Below are 21,196 nucleotides of genomic sequence, written 5' to 3' on the forward strand. Positions count from 1 at the left end.
TGCATTCACTTCTTTTATTCATAAGATGGGAATATTTTGTACATCTTATGCACAGCAGATACAAAGACAAACATGTTCTAAACCACAAACTAAATTCCTCCATCGCTCTAATCCTGCGTCCCATTTCAAAATGGCCCCACAAAAATAGCAACCCTTTACGTTTGTAGTCCAGTTTCACATTCTGAAAAGATCGTTTTACAGCAATCTCATTTTAGCAGAATGGCACAAGCCACGCTCAGAATACCATTTGTTGACAGATAACCCACTTTTCCCCTTTAAACAAATTGCACTTTTTTCCTCTTTAAAACTACGTCAACAGGATTATAGGATCAAAAAGTAACACCAAAAACACAAGAGACGACTAAACATCCAACTTATACAGGTTCATTATTTAGTTGCACAAAAATGCATAAATATACATTACGCAAAAAAGTACAAAAATATTTGTACTTTCCTTTGCTCAAATAATGACAGACATTGATATGATCATAGGGACTGGGGATGTCAGAACGTAGGGATGCATTCACAAGGTCCATGCAAGATAAGCCATTTACAGAACAGCCTAGCTTTCACAGAGGTAAGACCAAGGTTCTACAGGAAAACAAAACATTTCACTGTCTAGGCCAAAGTTAAAGAGGCAACACAAACACTAAGAAAATTAGGATACACAGAACTCTGCGTTCTAAATTCATGCCAAAAAGACTTAACATGCAACGACTTAACGCTTCTACACCTCCCAGGATCAGCGGCCACCCATGGAAGGACTAGCTTAACAACTGGAGCTTCAATTCGACAATTCTCAGCAGTTATGACCCATGAGTTTGACTAGGCTTTGCATGAGGTTTTTCTTTTTCTTTTTCTCAAATTGAACATGGTACCGCAATAGTTGCCCAGGATAAGCTCAGATTGTCGACAGCAAAAGATGGTTTCATCTCACACTCCCCCGAGAGACAATCGGGAGGAGATATAAATACTGTTTGTTTATAGTAATGCATATTTGTCCATTAAATAAACCTGATTAAATTAATGACGAGCTTGGCAAACCTCACTTCAGCTGGACAAAGGTGTGGTTTCCAGAGGCCTGAAGGAAACATGGAGAACAGGAGTTAGTACAAATTGAGCCTCATTTCATCAAACACACAGAACAAAGTTCTCTTATACTCTTCTTACTGTAATTTATCCATGAAAGCCTCAAAACAACACATGTTGGTCTCAAAATACTTTGACATCCTCTGCTGGTCAGTGGCTCTCAGGGCCAAGCCAAAATAATCAAACACAGACCACAAATCTGTAGAAGTAACTAGTGTTGACCAGAATAGATGCTGAATGTGGAACTGACTCAAAAACTACAGCACCCAGCTTCATCCCAGAGGAGGAACATGCCGCCATTGGCTATAACAAAATGTAGAATATTCTGATCTTTAAAATAATCTGGTGATATTCTGTATTGATCTTGTCAAATCGCATGACAATGCCAAACTACAATGTACACCATGTCGTTGCTCATTTCCGCCAACTGCTAACATCCATGTCTTTACAGACTCATAATATGGTGAACACTTTAAAAGGACTTTTTTTTTTTAATCCCGTTAGATTTGGCATGAACTTATTCTTCCACATAAATTCTAATCAGCTCTAATCATCCTCCAGTCCACATGATTCTGACAAGAATGTTAACAGAATATTTACTCCAGGCCTTTAGAGGTTTATAATGTCTCCCCCAGGTTTGATTAGGAGAATCAAACAAACTACTGATTACAACTTGAATACAAATATTTAGTCTACAAAACAAAGTTATTATCCTCCAACATATATTTGCCAGATATAAAGAAAATCTCTCCAAGTATGTGACTGTTGGACATCCAGACAACCTGACAACATCTACCTGCAGCTGACAGCAGCCATGACTCAACCCACACTGTATCCAGAACCTGACAGCTTGTTCATCTGTTCCATGGAACTCATTGACCCAAATTCATTGAAACCTAATCAGTGAGCCACACTGTTGGTAACATGTTCCTTCACTTTTGGACACTCTGCAGTTTATGTTGTGTCAATGCCACATTCATCATCCTGCTGGAGCAGCAAATCATTATTTTTCTGCATCTCTAACAAACACAGAGTCATTCCAGTGAGATTAACATTAAAAACTTGATTAAATGATGCAATTAACATAGAAAACTAAGTTTATATTAATGGCTGATTAAAGGTGTATTTCTTTAGTATGAAGAACTTGGCTTGGTGCCGAGTGCCTCACAGGTTGGATCAGACCGACACTGTTGGTTTGGATATTTTCATGGGATTTGACACCTTAAAAACACCAAATCAGTTTCATCCACATGATACATTCTGTAGTTTCTAGTCAGACATTGTATTAGTGCAGGTTTCAGTTTGCGTGACATCAGGTCAACAGAATACAGTGGGTGGGGGTTTGCAAATCTAAAAAAACAAAAGAAAACAAAAAACACGGTTGGACCAAAGGTTACTCACTATATATCTAACAAAACTGCCGGGACTTCCATCCAGGCTGGGAAGTCTCAGAGGGAGTAGGGTACCAGCGCATCTAAAGAAACACAAACACAGTCATGTACACCACACCAGAACCAGGTCCAGTTCTGCAATCCTCATCTGACAGTTTGACATTTACTTTTGACCAGCTGGTTTTAGAGGACTGTCCCTGAAGGTCACTGAAGCCATGGGAATGTGGGTCACGTCGCTGCGCATTGAGGACAATAGTCCTCAAGTAATTAACAGGCATGGAAATGTGGAGAGTTGAACCTCTCCATGTGTTAAACATTTCCACAGGCTGAGAGCTGGTTTACCTTTTCCATACCTGTGACTGAAACCTGTGGCAGAACGATGCCTTACAATTCTAAACACCATGAGAACAGGACAGGAGGGCATCAACAGTTGTTTAAAGACCTCTGGAGCCTCCTGATGTTACACTTTCTCTCTAACTAACAAGGCCCGGAGTCAGGAAGAGAACTGGGGGCATTTTAGGGATCTTTCATCAGATTGCAATTAAAAAGGCTTTTCCCCCCTTTGTGTGGCTACACAGTCGGCTTATGTTCCAACAGGACAGTAGACAGTAAGTTGGCACCTCCAGAGAAGGACATCAGGTCTGACAATTTCTCAAAGCAAATACCTCACATTCCTCTGCTGGTCTATGTAATAGCTGCCTACTTTGCAGTGCTGCACTCCCCTGGGCTGCTCTTACGTTGCAGGAGGAAGTTGGATCACAATGAACTTGAATTGACCCAACAAGAGAAATATTTTCCATTGCTATTGTTACCAAACGCCTGGCCCACTGTAGTCACCAGTGCAGTCACGTTTAGACTGCCAGCAGCTTACATGCAATCAATCTGTACCCATGTGACATGTTTAAATTAAGATCTGGAAGAATAAAACACATTTTTAATTGATTTGAGACACCGCCAGCAAGTTAACATGTAAAAGTTAATGTGCAGCTGTCCTAGTTGGGTTGAGACGCCATCTAAAAAAAACGGCCAGTATGTAAAAATTCATCTCAGAGTGGTTTAGTAACAAGTCCGAAAACCTGGAAGTTAGCATTTTTACACATCCACTTCCCTCAAGTCAAAGTATGAGTTTTTTTAAAATTGGTTTTCCGTTAAGCCTGTGGTAACCACAGACCTCATTTCAGGCATTTAAAATATTAACATGTTTTGTTCTTCGACAAAAATCATTAAATATCCGACGATTTAATTGTAACAAGCTTATGTGTCTTTAAACAGTTAGTGGTTGCTAACAAGTGTCTAAATGAGACCACGGAAGTTGTCCCGGACATTAAATGCCATCACACCAAACTCAGAGACTCACCAACTCACTGGTCCGTCTTTATATACCAATTTCCCTTTAACTTAGTAGTGGTGACCTTGCAGCTGCAATGTCGTCTGTTTTTACTTCTAGTGATTAAATTTACGCTTAAAAAAAAAGATTCAGCAGAGTTGATATGTGAAGGTTGTCTTGGTGAAATCTTGGTGTATATCTCAAACTATGGAGTTTATTTTCGGCGATAATCCAAAATCCTCCAGGCTTGTTGTCGAGGTAAAATCCTCCTCACACCACTCCTTTTCTAGAGTTTACATTTAGTTTGTTTTATGATGAGCAGTCAAGCTCGTCTTAGTTAAGAGAGAAAACTTAAATTTAAAAAGGGTGGAATGTTATATATTCTTTTTAGAAAGGAAAATAGGTGAAAGAATATTTCCTTTCTTGGCATTATGAGAGTTAATTCTGTTTATTCATCAGACCAAAAAGCTAAAAGAACATAGGAGGCCTGAGCTTCAATACCTGGTAAAAAGTGGTAATACAACACAAGACAGGAGGGTTAGTCTACTGTTGTCACCAGATGTCACAGAAGCCTTTAACATAATGCCAGACCCATCATTCCTTCATATTGTGATGACCTCATGTTTGAATGCTTTATATTGCACCTTAAAAGGGTTAAATGCCTTTCTGAAATGATTTCTACTTCTTTAGGTCACATTGCTGCAGAACAAAAACATTTTTATCAGCTGGAGAAGCTTTTATCCTTCAGCACACTGACGCATGGATCCATTACAGGAAAGATTTACACATCATGTCTTCACAGAAGGAAGCCACGAGCCAGAAACAGCCAGATGACAACCACAGAGAGAGATTCAGGGTTAAGTGGAGAGTAACGTTACACCACATCAAAGAATGCACACTTCACTTCACTGATGGCAGCAGTCGGGATATTTTCCATTTCTAAATGACAAATCTTTTTACTACAACATAACTCAGGATTTTAACTCAGATTCTGTTACTTAATATTAAGAACGGGCACAAGTTGTGCCGCCAACAGCAACTTGAATCTTGATATCGGAGGACTTCAGCAGGTCTTTGTGCCGTACTGTGATACCTGAGAGTGCACCATGTTATCTAGTTTAATGATGCATCCCTGCAGTCTCAGTCTTCTCCTTTATCTGCCCCTCAATAATAAAGTTATGCATAGCTGTGACCGACAAACTGAGCAGGATGAAATCACCAGCACACTTCAACACAAATCATGCAATTACTGGCAGCCGTGCAGGAGCGTAGCTGTGTGCAGGCATTCAGTCTGTGTGTCCACAAAGGTTCAAAGGATCCCTGGACTGTCAAAGCTGGACGTGAACTAGAGGATAGTGAACTATAAATACAATAGAAGATGAAGATGAAACACACCGGTTGGTCCCTCACCTGGGCGTGGAGGGCTGCAGCAGCGGCAGCGGCCGCAGGGTAAGTGAAGGCTGCGTGAGGGAGGCCTGGGGTCAGCTCCGTGGTATACAGGGGGTAAGGGGTCCAGGCATCTGGAGATGCTGGGATCAGTGCTGCCCCTGTCAGATCATCTGGGGAAATACAGGGTGGGAGGACACAAGAGGCTGACTGACCTACCCTTCAACATGTATCATGTAATCAAATCAGTAAACAGGCTGAAAGTTTGAAACAAGGAAAAAAAACAAAACTGTCATTAAACATGCTGCAGACAGAATATGCTTTGTGTCAACATAATGTGGCTTTTAGTTTACTGACAGTCAGATTCTAGTGTAGGAATAACTGGTACGGTCAAAACAATTGACTTTTACAACCAACAAGGTAAAAAGGTGCAGTCAGACCAGATTTCTTTTTCATTTCTCCACCAAAAAGAAACAAATTCGCTCCTGGTTCAGGACCAAGCCCTTTTTCCAGGATCTTCCCTTTAAACGTTTCAATCTGATTGGACAGGCTCCAGTGCCTAGTCAGTGTGAGAGCAGTGGAACTGTCCTCTAAGTTAGGATATACTGTACAAGCTATATTCTTCTTCATCTGATCTCTTAGATTAACAACTACCCACAATGCAGCAGAAAACCACATTCATTCAATTTGTCTGAGACATGAAAGCAGATTATTGCGTGGATCCAACGTAAGCCTTCTTTGTCTCTGTAGACAAAGTGAAGTTCATATTGAGCCAGTCTGAACATTAATGGTGTCATTACACTGTGCACTCAGCATTAACCTATGATGCGTTCAAGCACAAAAATGTATCGCTTGGTAAAAGTTAGTTTGCGACTGGCCAAAAAACATGAAAAGACCAAAAACAAGTGCAGCACGCTGTTGTACTGATGATGTCAGAATGCAGCTGGTAGAGCCACACAGTTCAGACAAGAGAGATAAACATGTTGTTGGCAACAGTGATGTTTCTTACAGTTCAGAGGAAAACATCACTTTAATAACAAATCTTATTAGAGCTATGGAATAATAAATCCTCCATCTTTGGTCACGACATCTTACCCTCATTAATTTCTTTAATTAATATAAAAAAAACAATTGATATGCTGTATGATTTACACAATGTAAAGTTATTAAGCGAGCAGCTCCTAAAGTTTTTGTATAAATGCACCATTTCCAGGTGAAATCTGGTCTGAAGGCATCCACCCCTGTCGTCAACCATCGCCTGCCCAAAACTAATGAATGCAGCAGGTGTTTTGGCGAGAGAGAGCAGAGACACGGCTGCTGACTGAACCCTATGTGAGTGGGATTTCCCAGCTGGACAGAAGCAAAGCGGCCGTCTTTACAGTCGAGATGACACATGCATGTGGAGGTGAGTTAGTCCTGTTGGTTAGACACTGTTTTTTTAACCCCTGCCCATTCGTCTTTAATGCCACAACATCCTTAGACAGTTTTAAAAAAGGAGGCAAGAGGCCGAGGTGAGAGTGGATGAGAGAGCCTAGAGTGGTGCAGCCGTACAACTTACATGGGTCCCGTGCAATGAAGTGTGCTCCTAGAGCAGGGTGGATATTTGTGGGGTTCGGTGTGGCCATCAGCTTACTCTTTGCCATCTTCGTGTTGGCTTTAGCAAACTCTAAGCGCAGGGTCTGGGGACTTTCGGGGTCAAAACGGATACCCTGGGGGAAGAGACGGAGGGGGGGAGGAGGGGGACATAGTATCGTAAGGGAGGTGGGCTGAGTTTTAGGGGCTGTAGCTCAGTAGTCTCACACGGCCTCCTTTCCTAAAGCCATGTTTCAATACTCAGGATGTATCCTTCAAGCTTCCCTTGAGATAAACACCTCTTTCCTCCTGTGGGATACACCCTTCTCCACCTGAACTGCTTCACTAACAAAAAAACAAAAGCAGGGCAGACTGAAGGATACACTCCTGAAATATCTCAACATACTTGCATCTCTTTTTCCTCCTGACAGAATCAAGAGCACAGCGACTGGAGGAGGAGCCGCAAGAGCCAGGAGGAGAGGGAGATGAGGAAAAGGGCCGATGACGAGACTTATGAGTGTAACTCCTTTGAGGTGGTTTAACCCTGCTTGTGTTCTTGTGCCCTAAGCGTTGTGCCCACATGCAGGTGAGTAGTATTTTGGTGTATGTGTGTGTCTGTGTGTGTGACTGCAGGTGTGTCTAAGAGGTGATGCTCATAAGGAAGGCTATAGGCTATGAGAGAGAAGTGTTAGATACTGCCAATGTGGGCTACTGGGTGACAAAATAAGAGGTTACACTACTGAAGATGTGTCCAAATAACACTACAACATGTGGCTAGAGAACAAGTATTACAGTAAAGCAGTGATATGCAACATAAGAAAAGCTAAACCAGACTAAGAAGGGATGTGTATCAAGGTCAAAGTAAACTACCGTAAGGCTACGGGATTCTGGCCTCTTTCCAAAAATGGCCCTGCCATTGAATTATAAAAGACACAATGGGTTGGCTTGGAGAAATTGAGGGAAAGAAGAATGTTTTTAAACTCCCAATCATTTGTTTATGTTTCAGCAAAGGTTAGAACAAATACAAAGTATTTAAAAAAGAGTAATAAAAAAAAAAGGGGAAAAATCAAATAGCAACAAACTCAAAGACAGGAAATAAATCCATAAAAAAAACAGGCAGTGCTTACATTTAGTGCATTTTTGGCAGCTTCAGCACCGGACCGACTGTCAAAGGTTACAAACCCGACAGGCTGGAAGGCAAAAGGGAAGAAACACACCGTCATGACAGAGAGAGGACAACTTCACTTTGTCAAATATTACATTTAATTATCATAATATTCATGCTATGGTAGAAAATCTAATCAAAAACACCAGTGATAAGAGCCATCCTTTTCTTTTTAAAAGGGAACTGTTCACCAGAAAACATCTTTCCTCTCACCTGTAGTGACATCATCCATCCACCTTCTCTCAAAAATAATGGAACTTGATCACATTCAGCTTGTGATGCACCAAAACATTTATTTTGAAAAACTCAACAGCAATCTCTTCAGAAATCCTGAACCAGTTCCTCAAGATGATAAACGGACCTTCTGTTGGGCAGTTTTCAACATGCAGAAGGAAACGTGCATCTGTTCATGGCTGAGAGGCTAACTATGGAAACTAAGCTAACCAACAAGATTGCAACAATTAATCAATTATCAGCTATTAAAATTGTCAACTACTTTGATTAGCAATCTTTGAGTCACTTATTTAAAAAAATGAATTATTTATCTATAAGCGTAAATATGTTCTGGTCTCTTTGGGTTGTGGACATGAGACGTTTAATGATGTCATCTTTGGGAAGCCCCAATTGACATTTTTCACCATTGTCTGACATTTCATAGAAGAAACAGCTAATCGATTTACCAATAAAGTACCGCCAGTTCAGCTAACGGTGAAAATAATGGTGAGCTGCAGCTCTACTAACTAAGCTAGCTAACATAAACAGCCTCACGCAATCAATGTCTGCATGGATTTTACAATTCAGTTCTGACACAATAGCAGAGGTGATGAGGTAATTTCATTTGGGTTTATCCACTGCCATAGCTTATGGGAGAAAAGTCCCAGGCCCCAATGCATCATGGGACAGTAATCGCATGGTTTAACCACAGTGAAAGTTGGCCTGAAGCCTGGCGCTCTTCGCGTCTCGTCCATGAGTGGATGCACAGCTCCTGGTGAGGTGGTTTGTGGGAACAATTCAGTAGAAAGGAAACAGCTCCAACATTAAACTGTTCACAACAACGTCTGTGGATCATCTAAGTAACTGGGTCATGATTTCTGGGAAGACAAACTGCTGCTGATGTTTTAAAATGTATTTTTTTGGAGCGCTGAGCACCACAAACTGAGTGCCGTCTAGTTCCATTATATTCAACAGAAGGCAGACGTCTCTGTGGCTGATCGCTCCAAAACTCTGCAGCTCACACTGAAATAGTATTGATGGATGAACAGCAGTACAGGTGGCAGAGAAGATGTTGGTCCAGGTTTTGAGGTTAACTGTCTTCATCCTTTATATTGAAGTTAACACAACAACACTGTCTGCTCATCTGTTTAGTATTTCAGTTTAGCATTAAAGCAGTTTCTTCCACTGATGGAAGGCATCTCACCTGTTTTGATGTTAACTTAATCAGTGACCCTTCATAACCCTGCAGGGAAAAAAAGATAGCCAATTATCCACCCAGGAGTCACATGCAGGAAGTCAAGCATGAAGCCTTCTCGCTATAAGAGCAACCTGCTTGTGTGCGCCTTCGCTCTGAGCTGCCATCACAGATCCTGTGACAGTGTTTTTCTTACGGCTGTTATGGTAAAATGAAGACCATGTTTAGTATGAAAGGGGAAAGCACATGTTATCAGATATGTGAGTTTGAGCAGAGATTGAGCATGACTCCCAAATAAAGCCAGCGATTCTGAACAGAGTTAAAAACAGCACAAGTGTTGGTTAAAGCACGAGCAAATTCCTGAGAAACGAAGGGGAAATCGGGCTGAGCAGAGTATTGATAGATGGGATTGCTCCTGATCCTGATTTACAACCATGGAAAATTAAACAACTTTCACTAGCTGTGATAAATCTGTAGAAACAATCCGCTCCAGATTTAGCTTTCAGCAATTCAAGGTAGAAAAACACCAGGTAGAATATAGAAAATATTAAAGGTTCCTCTTGTAAAGAAAAAGTTTTCATTTGGATCAGAGCTGAAGGTAAACCTTTAATAGATCAGAACCGTTCCTGCGCTCTCTGCTGTGTTTACTTACTGCAGGAGCAAAAGGCCCAAAGTCATAGAATTACAATGACTTCAGAAAACAACATATTTTAGTGGTTTCACAATCTCCCAATGTTACAAGAGGAAATAAAGATTTCCCTACACAATGGGTGAGCTGGGTCAGAGAGGGTTGGTTGGCCAATCGCAGAGGCTACTCATTTACACATTCCAGAAGACCATCCATGTGCGAGGGATACCACTTCCAATTTGGTTAGTTAGGACACGGGTGGGAGGGGTGTTTATGGAACTGGAGCCCGTCGGAAAAAAACAGAGCGATGGACAAACAATGATGTGGCCTCATTTCCATATATGCAAATATCTGGACGTTCATCACTGGGGGAATGATTGATTCAACTACAGGAACAAGGAGCGCTTATTAAACGGCATACTGTGAGGACTGAGGCATCAAATGCTACAGGAAATGGCATCACTTATTCTCTTCAATACTTTGATAAAATGTTTCTTTTGTGTGCAGATCACTTTAGAAACACTTGCACCTCCATGCAGCATAGATCATGAAATAGCTGAAAAATACTAAATGATTTTCTCTGCCAGCAGGTCCACGTGCAGACCAGAAGAGCCTGTGTCTACATATGATCTGGAGTTACAGTGAGTAGTAACATTAGCCAGGAGGAAACGTTTCTTCAGATCATCCTGCTATTGACGTTATATTTTATGGGTTTAACAGTAGAAACCACCACTACTGTCCTGAATATTGGAGTTCCTTCTGGAGCTTTAAAGTAAGGGAATTATCATGGTTTTATTTAGATTAACAAATCTGTGAGGAAAATATTGCTACATGGACAATTTGTGCCACATACAGGAACACTTAATAAAATGTCACCATTTTGAGTGGCTTGAAACTTGATTGTCCCACAACTCCATCACACATCAAGTACCTTGATTAGTTTTAAAGGGTGAGTCATGAATCTGGATTCCCAATATTACTCCAATAATAAATATATAGGGCTGCGACACCATTAATATATTTGAGACCAATTTTATGAAATCCATTTTTAAACAAGATCATTTCATTTGTACTTGTGGGGGGGCCTCATCTCTGAGGGTAACAGTGACTTCTTAGATACTGACAGTTAATTTGGAATGACAAGCCATTTCTCAATAGTATAGAGAAAATATTGTCTGTGCCATGAAAGCATCGAGGTAGGAACCCGGCCCTATCAACAGAGGATTAATATTGCACTAAAACCATCTGGAATCACTTAATACCTTCCATTTTGTTGAGAAACTACATATTTCATCACCGATGGGACACACTGAACAAAAACAACTTTAAAAAAAGGAAATCACAAAGAACCCTGGCATAATTAAAGGATAAATAAATCAAAATAAACCAAGAATCAATATAAATTGAGAAAAGACTTAAAGTCAGTCACTCACGAGGATAAACAATATTCTATCACTCAGTGTTTTCATTCTGAATAAAGTTAAATTATATATACCCATTTATATACCCAGAAATACATATTTAGGAACCTGTGTGGCGTTAACTCACCTTAAAGGGTCTGAAGAGGAGGTAAAGTTCCCGCGGTTTGATATCAACTGGAAGTCCACTGACAAACAGTGTTCGTACCTACAAACACAGAAGAAGAAGGTACGTTTGGTCTGCTGGAGGTGACTGAGAGGTTTTCTCATGCGGAGCCTCGTCTTTCAGGAGAAAGACGAGGCTCCGCATGAGAAAACATCATGTGAGGAGACCTGAGACCTGCCCAGTGTTCATACATGTGCACAGATGGATGTTGGCTCTGGTCCCAACATCTCATTCCTCCTTAATAACAACACACGGATGGATTCAGAGCATAAAACTGTCCGTGCAGTTTACACTCACAGCATTAAGTGCTGAGATACAAGATCAAACAGAACATGGGTTTCATTTGTTAAAGTTTAAGATGAAAAGGATGTGACAACACATCGGTTACATTTAAATTGATAACTGATTATTTGGTCTATGAAATGTGAGAAAAAAAAATCTATGACTCTGTCCACAATAGAGGCAAACAGTTTACTGACGGAGAAATAGAGAACCCAAACAATATTCACCTTCATGAAGCTGGAATCACAACATTTTGATAATACAAGTGGGCTACTATGAATTGTAGGGATTTTGGGATCCATTAATCATTGAAGGTCTGGTTCTGTGTGTCTTGAGTTGGACATATTAACTGAGTCTTGAACCCGTTATGTACACTGTTGGAGATTTAACCCTTTACACCACTGATGCCCAGCCATATTTTCAGTTTGTAAATTAATGCTGTGTTTCAATCCCAATCCTATCAAACCATTCAGTGTGTCAAACAGATTCAGTAACTTCATTATGTAGCCAGTCATGTGCAGGATGTCCTGCTGCAGCTCCCCATATTTTGCAATGTGAATGCTTTTCTGTCTATTCTGATCCAAACTCCTCTGAGCAGCCAAGACGTGCGACAATGACTGCAACGCCAAGAGCTCAGAGAAATGACAGTTTAAACATTTAATTTCTACTTTAAATAGCTATTGACTGTTGGATCTCTGAGTGAAGTCACGGTTGGAGGAGCACGGTTCTGATGAAGCCGTGTCCTAACTGAACGTACACTTCACACGGCAGCACGTCCTCTGTATTTAACGTGAGAAGAGTATGTGGTTTGGAACGTAGCCCGTGTCTTCTTGAAAGCCCTCATCAGTTCACGTTTGAGCAGTTTCAACCAACCAGCGCTTTCTCTTCATCCGAATAAGTTGGAGGCATGACAAGAGGTCCAATCTATCCATTACGTAATCAAGCAAAGATGAGAAGTCTAAAAGAATCTAACAGAAATCTGTTCACTGCCTGATGAAGGCCTCTACAGTCGAAACCAGCAGGCATGTCTCTACCGTTCTGATCCATTAGACATCAGATATTAATGTTTGCTCTTTCACTCAACATCCTCTCGAGTGCCTCAGATTTAATCGTTTCTAAATAAAAGTAGCTCACCAGGGATGCCATTCTCACACCTGAACAATAGAAATCAGTTTCAACCACCTCACGACTCCTCAGCTGGGCCAACCTGAGTTGGGCTGACCTATGCTTTAGGTTCTCAGGACTCAAACACATGACCGCTTGCCCAAACTCATTCCAAAATAATCCCCTCAGGATTTAATATTTGTCTCATTTTCTCATCTGAACAAAACCATTTGATTAAAACAGTAAGTTAGTGACATCCATCACTCCCGAAACATGTAACGAGCAACAGAGGGAACATAAGAGGCTCTGGATCCTGCTTGAGGCCCCTGCATCGCCTTCAAGGACCCTTGAACTCGACTTGAGCAGACACTGAGCTGGTGCTGGGTGCAGATCAGCGTGGCCGGGAAATAAAGTGTGCGAGGCCCATTAGTTCCCAGCCGGTGGGGAGGCCCTCAGTACAATGGGGCTGCCAGACGAACAACACTGCACAACAGTGCACAGCGTGACACCATTTCCTTCCTGTGACCTGCAGCTCCAACCCTGCCGGCCCTCCGGCATTTTTCAGGTGCCACACAGCAGCAATTCTCAGCCCTTTACAAGCCAAGACATAGAGATATTGAAAGCCAGCTCAGCGGGACACACACTCAATGGAGATGTATTAATCTGTCCACCTGATGATTTAATACAATCTTTAATGCATCAGTTTACATTTGGTGGGTTTCAAGGAAATGCTTTATCTTGCTGATTTAGCGGAGCACTTCAAAAGCATTTTGGCCTGTTTGCTTAATCTTTGCCCCTTAATTACAAGGAGAAGAAAAGACAAGAGCAAATTAGGCAAAGAGAAGTCAAGTGGCCTCCCGCTGCTGTGTTGTAAGACACTGGGAACAAAAGAGGACCAACAAAAGGCCGGCGCTCCCCTCAGTGCGTCTCCATAAGGAGTCATTACAGAGGAAATACAGCCGGCCACACAGCACTGAAGAGTGGCAGCTGGAAAACACTCAACTCCAATTAGATCAGGTCCAGTTAAAAAAAGTTATTTAGAGCTGGAGATTACAAATTAAGGACAGATCCTGAATCTGTCCTGTCACGATGACCTGCAGCCTCACTGTGAGGCAGCTCTGAGAGCATCATCCTAAATGCAAACAGTAAACTGTGCAGCTGAGGAAAAATACATTTAAAAAAGGCACAAAATATTTAATTTACATTCTGTTTTTTAAAATGCTGATTTCACTCATTTAAAAAGCACTTATCCTTTTTTAATTAATATTGTGGAATATACTGATGCGGTTTTTTTTTTTTAATCTAACAAATATCACGATCTCAGAAACAAACGTGACTTTTAGGCCTTCAGTATTAAAACACGAGAGAAACACACGTTATCAGATAAACTGATTCTTTCAGTGGCTCTTTGCCAGTTATTTCACACCTGCTCACACATTTAATCAGTAAAATAAAAAGAGAGAGACGTGAGTGAAAGCAAACATTTGTGAAGATACTCGCAGACTTCGACTCTCTCAATTTCTTCCTCATTCTTTTTAAACTGCTTCAGTTTCTCTGGGAGGCTGATGGTAATTCACTCACGACGAACCAAACTTTTGCTAGACTCACCTCCTCCTCGATGGAAACATTGTTGTTCGGCTCTGCGTCAGTTTTCAGACTCATGTCGACGGTGGCCTCGGCGGCAGCGGCTGCACACAGGATCAAGTCTTTCTTCGTGGAGTGATATTTCCCCCAAGTGCGTCTGAAGCTGCAGTGAAAGTCCTGGTTGCGCTTCTTGAACTTGAGAGGAGAAGATGTGCCGAGGCGGTGAGGTCGTGGCGCGGCGGGCGAGGGCGGCGAGGTATCCGAGGATATCTTCGTTTGGCTGCTGCGAGAGAGAATCATTCATAAAAGGGAGGAAAAGGAAAAGGAAAGAAACACAGACACGCCGCTAAACTAAAGGTGAGAGGTGGATGTGCTCCGTGTGTGAGGGTGAAAGATTGGGGGGAAAAGAAGTGCGCGTAAAAACAGAAAGCCTCTGCGCTCACATCAACCTCCCACTGCAGCTCAGTGTGCGCAAAGACAAGTAAACTTTTCTCATTGGAGCCTCTCTCTCTCTCTCTCTCTCTCTCTCTCTCTCTCTCTCTCTCTCTCTCTCTCTCTGAGTTAGACCCCCTCTCCTCCTCCTCCTCCTCCTCCCCCTCCTGCTTTTCAATTAGGTCATCAATTATGTCGCAGTCCGCTGTGAGCCGTAATCAAACTGCAGATCCGCCTCAGCTGTTGCAGGAGGCCCGGCCCGACCCGGCCCCTCCGCCGCCGGGGAGCCAATGGTAACTTCTCTCAGTCACTCTACGCTTTATATTACAATATACATCGCATTATTATTATTAACCATTTAAAGCATTTAATATGTTGTTTTATGCTACATGTTCACTGTTTGAAATTTAAAACATAAATGAGGTAACAATACAAAAAATATTTATTTTGTCCATCAGTGAATGAAGCAGCTGTTCTCAGAGGACAGTAAGGTCCCAGAGCACTGTTCGAAGCTAGAGAGGTGGCAGGGTCCGCCACAAATAAACAAGGTAAAACAGTATAAACTGAGTTGTAGTCGGTCAGTGAAGAAATTTGTCTTTTGTTCAGAATTTCTTCTTCAAACTTAAAGCATGTAAGGCCTATTTAAAGAAGGAAGTTAAATTTTTGTGGCACTTTTTATCACAGGTAATAATATTATAGTTTCAACTTTATGTGTACCCAAACAAGGATTAACCCTAGTTAATTTCGCTTAATTTAATATAGACAAAAATGACAGTGGTCTGTAACGCCGACCAGAGGGGAGGAGCCTAACAGTGTGTGTCCAGGGCGTGAAGGTCTGCAGAGACGTGACCTGATGACTGCAGACAACAGCAAGAGTCAGTGATAAGAATCCGTGCTCGGATGAAAATATCCTTCTTCTCTTACAGAACAGACGCAGGATATTTTAAATTTAAACAATAAACCTTATTCTCTATAATCTAAAAGGACATCAGTGAAATAAAACAGTAATCTTTAGCCTACTTGAAATCGAATAATTATAAATCAGCCCAGGCGTCAATTTCTTTCCAATATCACTGAGGCCAAAATCACTTGCTAGTATTGGCCAACTGATATATCTGTCAGGCTCAATAATAATGACAACCACAATAATAGTAGTAGTAGTAGTAGTAATAATAATAATAATAATAATAATAATAATAATGATACATTATAAATGATAATAATACCTGATAAATTATACCATTTATTATATGAATTATTATTATTATTGATTTGCAGTTTTCACATCAGGGCTGAATTATCCTCACACAGACGAGGAGACAGATGTTAACATTTGAATAAAACAACACAAATGTACATAAACACAGGAAATTAAGTTAAAAACAAACAAACAAAATATTCAGATGAGTTAAATATAAAAGGATTTGTAGTAGTTGTGCAGCTATTTGAATTTCAGCCTGATTATTAACAGCTAATTGTGATATTGCGTGCACACACACACACACGCACGCACGCACGCACGCACGCACACACACACACACACACACACACACACACACACACACACACACACACACACAAAAGAGAGCTTCAGAGAACATTAAATTAATTTGATGTGATGTGTCTTTATGTCAGTGCTTCTGATTCTAACATCATAAACATGAACCTATATTAATAAGAATGTCACAATAAATGATTCCTGTGTGTGTCGCTGGTCTGGTCCCAGGCTGATGTAACGGTGCCGTGGGTGGAGAAGTGGCTGTGTTCTGAGGCTCGGCCCTGGACGTGAGCCCAGCCCACAGTGTGTTTCCTCACAACAAGGCAGCGCAGCTCTCAGAGGCCAGACAGTTTCCTGACTTTGTATAGGAACACAATCAGGCCCACGGGGCGAGGAGGGGGAGGCCGAGGAGGACGGACGTGTTCCCGGTCTACTCCTTCACTGATGTGGTCTAAAAATAGTGAAGCTGGACTGTTTTCACTGTGTGTCTGCACACACTGAACCCAACGGGACATATACTGTATATATACAGAGAGACTCACATTCATTCCTTTAAAAAAAACCCTGATTGTACATTTACACAGTCACCAGAATTCTGTACATGAAATGAAACGAGAGATGAAACTGAAGTTGATCAGATGAATCCATAGCCTATTACTGTTTAATAAATATGAGTCATTTTGGTCATAAAAAAAGCTTCTCAAAAGAACATTAACCTGCTTTTCTTTGGGATTTGGACTAACTGGAGTAATCAATTAACTGAAGGAATAATCAGCATTTTTATATGGAATTATGTGAAATACCAACTGAAACCAGTTTTGGCATTATACACAGCTGTAAATAATTTCATGAGGCAACAGCTTCTTGAATTCTGGACATTATGAACAGACTTTAATAGAAACAACCAGCCGGCGTGCTGCTGCTGTTCAACCGCCTATACCTCATGATTTTGAGTCAGGCCATCGCAATATCACTATACTCACTTTAACCCTGATTTTAAAAAAATAGATGTTGATATCTTGTTAAATAATACACACAGGATATATTCATTCAGAGTTCATCTGCCTTCACAGCCTTTTTATTAGTCATAGTACATTTAAGCAGTTGTTTCTGTCTTATCTGTTTTTACAGTCAGTTTCAGACTCTCTGCTCTGACATGCATTCATATTTTGAGGGTTTATTTAAAATGTATTTGCAGAAAAAAAGACAAACACACAGTAAACAAAGGTAAAGACAGGTTGGACTGTGACTTCTTTTTTTTTTTTCAAATTCCTACAGATGTTGTTTATCAGGTACAGACTGGAATAAAGGTGAGGTTTGTCATGATGAAGATGTGTGATATGTGGAAGATGCTGCATATTTCTCTGTTATGATCTTTATATTTGCTGTGTTTTATGTTGCAGGACGATAAAGTTCAGACTGCAGCTGAATTGAGAGGAAGGTACACATCGACAAAATGCGTACATTTCCCCATCACAAGATCAATAAAGATTCACCTGATTATCTTTTACTCACAAAGCAGATCACAGTCGATGGGCAGCAATCTGCCTTCAGTCTGAAGCCGTGCCATGCTTGAGTTTTGCGGGCCTATATTATGCTCTGTTTGTCATTTTACTCCTGCCTATGAAATATTGACTGTGCTGCTGAGTGTTCATTAACGTATTCAGCACATACAGCCACTTCAGTCTGTGCAGCAGGACTTAATGCACAGCAGGCCTCCGTCTTCATACTCAACAGTCATGTTCGTACTGTGATCATAAAGATGCGGCTCTCTGCTTTGTAGGGACGGGATGTAATTCAGTACTGTCTATTGATTTCTGAAGGATTTAGCCTTATCAAGTTATCCACATTTCTGTGTGTGAGGGTTTGTTTTTGTGCTTTAATTCATAAAGAATAAAACACAGTGAAACAGTTCAGCACGGTTTACTTTAAATATGAGTTTGATTTCTTGATATATAGTGCATTTTACTCTAAATATTATTATAGATATAGGGATAATGATTTTGTCCAGCTCTTTTGCTGCATAACTATGTGAGACTTTTTTACACCCATTATGAAGATTTGTTCAGAACTAAATCAGCTTGTTCTCTTTGTCATCACTCTGTACTTCTTCCCAGAACTCTTTAATGCAGATGTCTAAAAATACCAGAATTCCTTTAAAAGAATCAGTGGCTGTGAAACATAATGCAGGCAAACAGTTAAAAAGCAGAAATAACTCACTGAAGTTCTGAAGCTTTTAGGCCCAAACATGTCACTGCCATCTCCATGGCCAAAGATAGCTGTGTGGATGCACCGCGTGAACTACAGAATGTCTTATTCATACGTCTCTCTGGCTGGATTATAAAGGAACGCTAAACTCTGAGAGAGGCAGAGAGGCCTTACATAAGAGAGCTGAGTCTTGTAGTTGAAATGATCAAGAGATGTTTATCTTATCAGGTTGTTTCAGAATGTCAGGGCCTTTTAGGACTCTCATTAATTGATCGGGCTGTTTTCATGCACCTGCTCTGTGTCTGTGTGCAGCTTTAACATCACAGCTGCTCCCACAGCCCACAAAGATGGACTGAATGATGCCAGTACAGTAAGCTGTTGTTTTCAATACTAGTTTTTAGCGTGCTCTCTTTCAGCTGAATGATTACTGCAGCTGGAGAGGAGGTTCACAACATCTTTGACTTTTGACCCCTTAAAGGTGCACTGGTAAAGAATTTATAGAGATAATGTTACAATGTTAATAATGTAAGAATACAAACTAAGACATATGTGTTGGATATATTTCCATAACTTAATAAACATGCCATCATCAGAGGGAAATAATGTCCCAGAATGCTGTTTGAAGTTTGTACCTTAACAAGTCCTAATTATTCTACTTATTTTGAAAAGTATGATTCATTCTAAAATGTCAGATTAATATGCAATGCACTCCATAATCAAGGTCGTATCCAGTGATCTGTTACATTTAACTCCTGGATTCACTTGTGTTGCTGTTTATGTTTTAAGACAATATCAATAAAATAACATTTTAACATCGTCATTGTCATATTGTGCTCTCAAGCCATTTAAACTAGGGCTGGTGTGTATGTGTGTGTGTGTGTGTGTGTGTGTGTGTGTGTGTGTGTGTGTGTGTGTGTGTGTGTGTGTGTGTGTGTATGAAAATAAATTACTATTTGATGAAATTGCATTTTAAGATCTGAAGAAAGTATATTTTAAAAACCGTAATTGTGTTGGCTAAACTGATTGTTTACGAGGCGCTGTGGGAGAAGATGCCAAAATATTGATACACATGTTACATTGTGATATAACTAAATATTATCATGATATTATTTAAAAGACTTTTTGCTTCAAAACCACAGAACTTTATTTCAAATTCTTGTCCAGATCCCAACATTCCTCGAGATTTTAATATGTTGGACAAAACTGGGGAGGATTGTGTATGAAATAATGCAGAGGATATATAGAATATTAACAAAGCCATAAAAAGGTAGTTATTAGATGTACAAATGAAGCTTCAATCAGAAGCTGAAGAAGTAAAGATTCAGTCCTATTATGTGGAATAAAAAAAGGTTTTAACACCATTAAAGCAGCTTCAGAGGAAATCAAAGTGGAAAATTGGATTTTAATGAGTTAACAGGATTCTGCATGTTGCCTTAACTGCACAATAAATTTCACTGAATTACCCTTTATTGTGTCCACCACATAATCCGAACCATTCAGAAGCATTAAATCAGATTTTCCCTGCTCTCTTCCTGCACACAAACACCTGACAGAAACCGAGACTGTACAGCTCAGAGGCTCTGGATAAGCCTCATGTTTTATTTGCGAAAAGCGGCCCCATTGTCCCATAAGTCACCTCGCACAGCACTCTTCTGCTTCACGCCACACTGAGCCTGTCCTGCCGCGTTAGCATCACCCGCTGCTGAAGCACTTAGCTTGTGTTCTCCGTGTCCTCTGTGGTACAGCCAAACATCCATTTGGAGGTCCTAGGAAACTTTGAAGCCTTTTCACCCACACACTGAGCGAGGGAGGCGAGGGAGGCGCGGGGCGCGTTTGTGACGTTTCGTGAATACTTTGTCCAATAAATAGCTCTCTTCATGAATACATTAAAGCTAATTGAGGACATGCATGTAGCCGTGCCTTAAAAGCTTTGTGGGGACAAAACTGGAATTCTTCATTTGAGGGATTTGATTGAGGTTTAAACCAATAATATCTGTAATGCTCTGTTAGCTGGTGATAGCGCCAGTTATCCATTTGGTTGCCACATTTTGTCTGTTGCCCTTTTTTTTCCTAACACTTGTCAGACATTGTCACACCTGCTGTGAGAGCAGACAAGGACAGAAGGAGGGCGGAGGAGCCCCACGTCTGCTGGAAATCCATCAGCCTTCATATACTGAACACAGATACATGCATCAGACATACTGCTGCTTTTGTTTTATTGGTATGAAGTTTATTTAAATGGTAATCTGACATCACTTGTGTCAAAGCACTTCACAGCAGTCAGTGTCAGAGTTTGGTGGAAGCAGTCATTGGACACAGTTGTTCCAGCAGGCCACATAAATAACAGTTTAATGCATTGCTCTCGTTTGATGTCACAGCTGCACTCCAACGCAGTTTCACAGCTGCCATTTTCCATTAGCTCTGTTGAAGATGTGGTTATTTAGAGGGAGTTTTCACAAGAGGCATATTTTTAATAGATGATGGTGGAAGTGAGTTGTTTCATTAGCAGCTCAGTTAATATTTTACAACAACCACAGA

At 40.7% G+C, this 21,196-nt stretch overlaps 1 protein-coding gene and 1 long non-coding RNA gene across 5 annotated transcripts; one reads left to right on the forward strand and one right to left on the reverse strand.

Moving 5' to 3' along the window:
• Positions 1 to 14,991, reverse strand: LOC119018134 (RNA-binding protein with multiple splicing 2). 4 transcript variants are annotated; one of them, XM_037095579.1, is made up of 8 exons: positions 14,545 to 14,991; positions 11,515 to 11,592; positions 9,348 to 9,386; positions 7,893 to 7,955; positions 6,752 to 6,902; positions 5,203 to 5,366; positions 2,491 to 2,563; positions 1 to 1,081 (listed from the first exon to the last, which is right to left on the reverse strand). In XM_037095579.1, the coding sequence occupies exons 1-7, from the start codon at positions 14,818 to 14,820 to the stop codon at positions 2,498 to 2,500; spliced, it is 837 nt and encodes a 278-aa protein (XP_036951474.1). In that variant the 5' UTR covers positions 14,821 to 14,991; the 3' UTR covers positions 1 to 1,081; positions 2,491 to 2,497. The 4 variants fall into 4 exon arrangements, with proteins under 4 accessions (XP_036951474.1, XP_036951475.1, XP_036951477.1 ...); XM_037095580.1 differs by having other exon boundaries at positions 5,218 to 5,366; positions 14,545 to 14,990; XM_037095582.1 differs by lacking the exon at positions 2,491 to 2,563 and having other exon boundaries at positions 5,218 to 5,366.
• A 127-nt stretch (positions 14,992 to 15,118) lies between these two features.
• Positions 15,119 to 18,364, forward strand: LOC119018135. The gene is made up of 5 exons (XR_005074656.1): positions 15,119 to 15,245; positions 15,411 to 15,500; positions 15,715 to 15,827; positions 16,679 to 17,760; positions 17,854 to 18,364. It is a non-coding gene; the product is annotated as an uncharacterized LOC119018135 (long non-coding RNA).
• The last annotated feature ends 2,832 nt before the right edge of the window (positions 18,365 to 21,196 follow it).

This window comes from Acanthopagrus latus, chromosome 4 (genome assembly GCF_904848185.1).
Source record: "Acanthopagrus latus isolate v.2019 chromosome 4, fAcaLat1.1, whole genome shotgun sequence".
Taxonomy (NCBI): Eukaryota; Metazoa; Chordata; class Actinopteri; order Spariformes; family Sparidae; genus Acanthopagrus; species Acanthopagrus latus.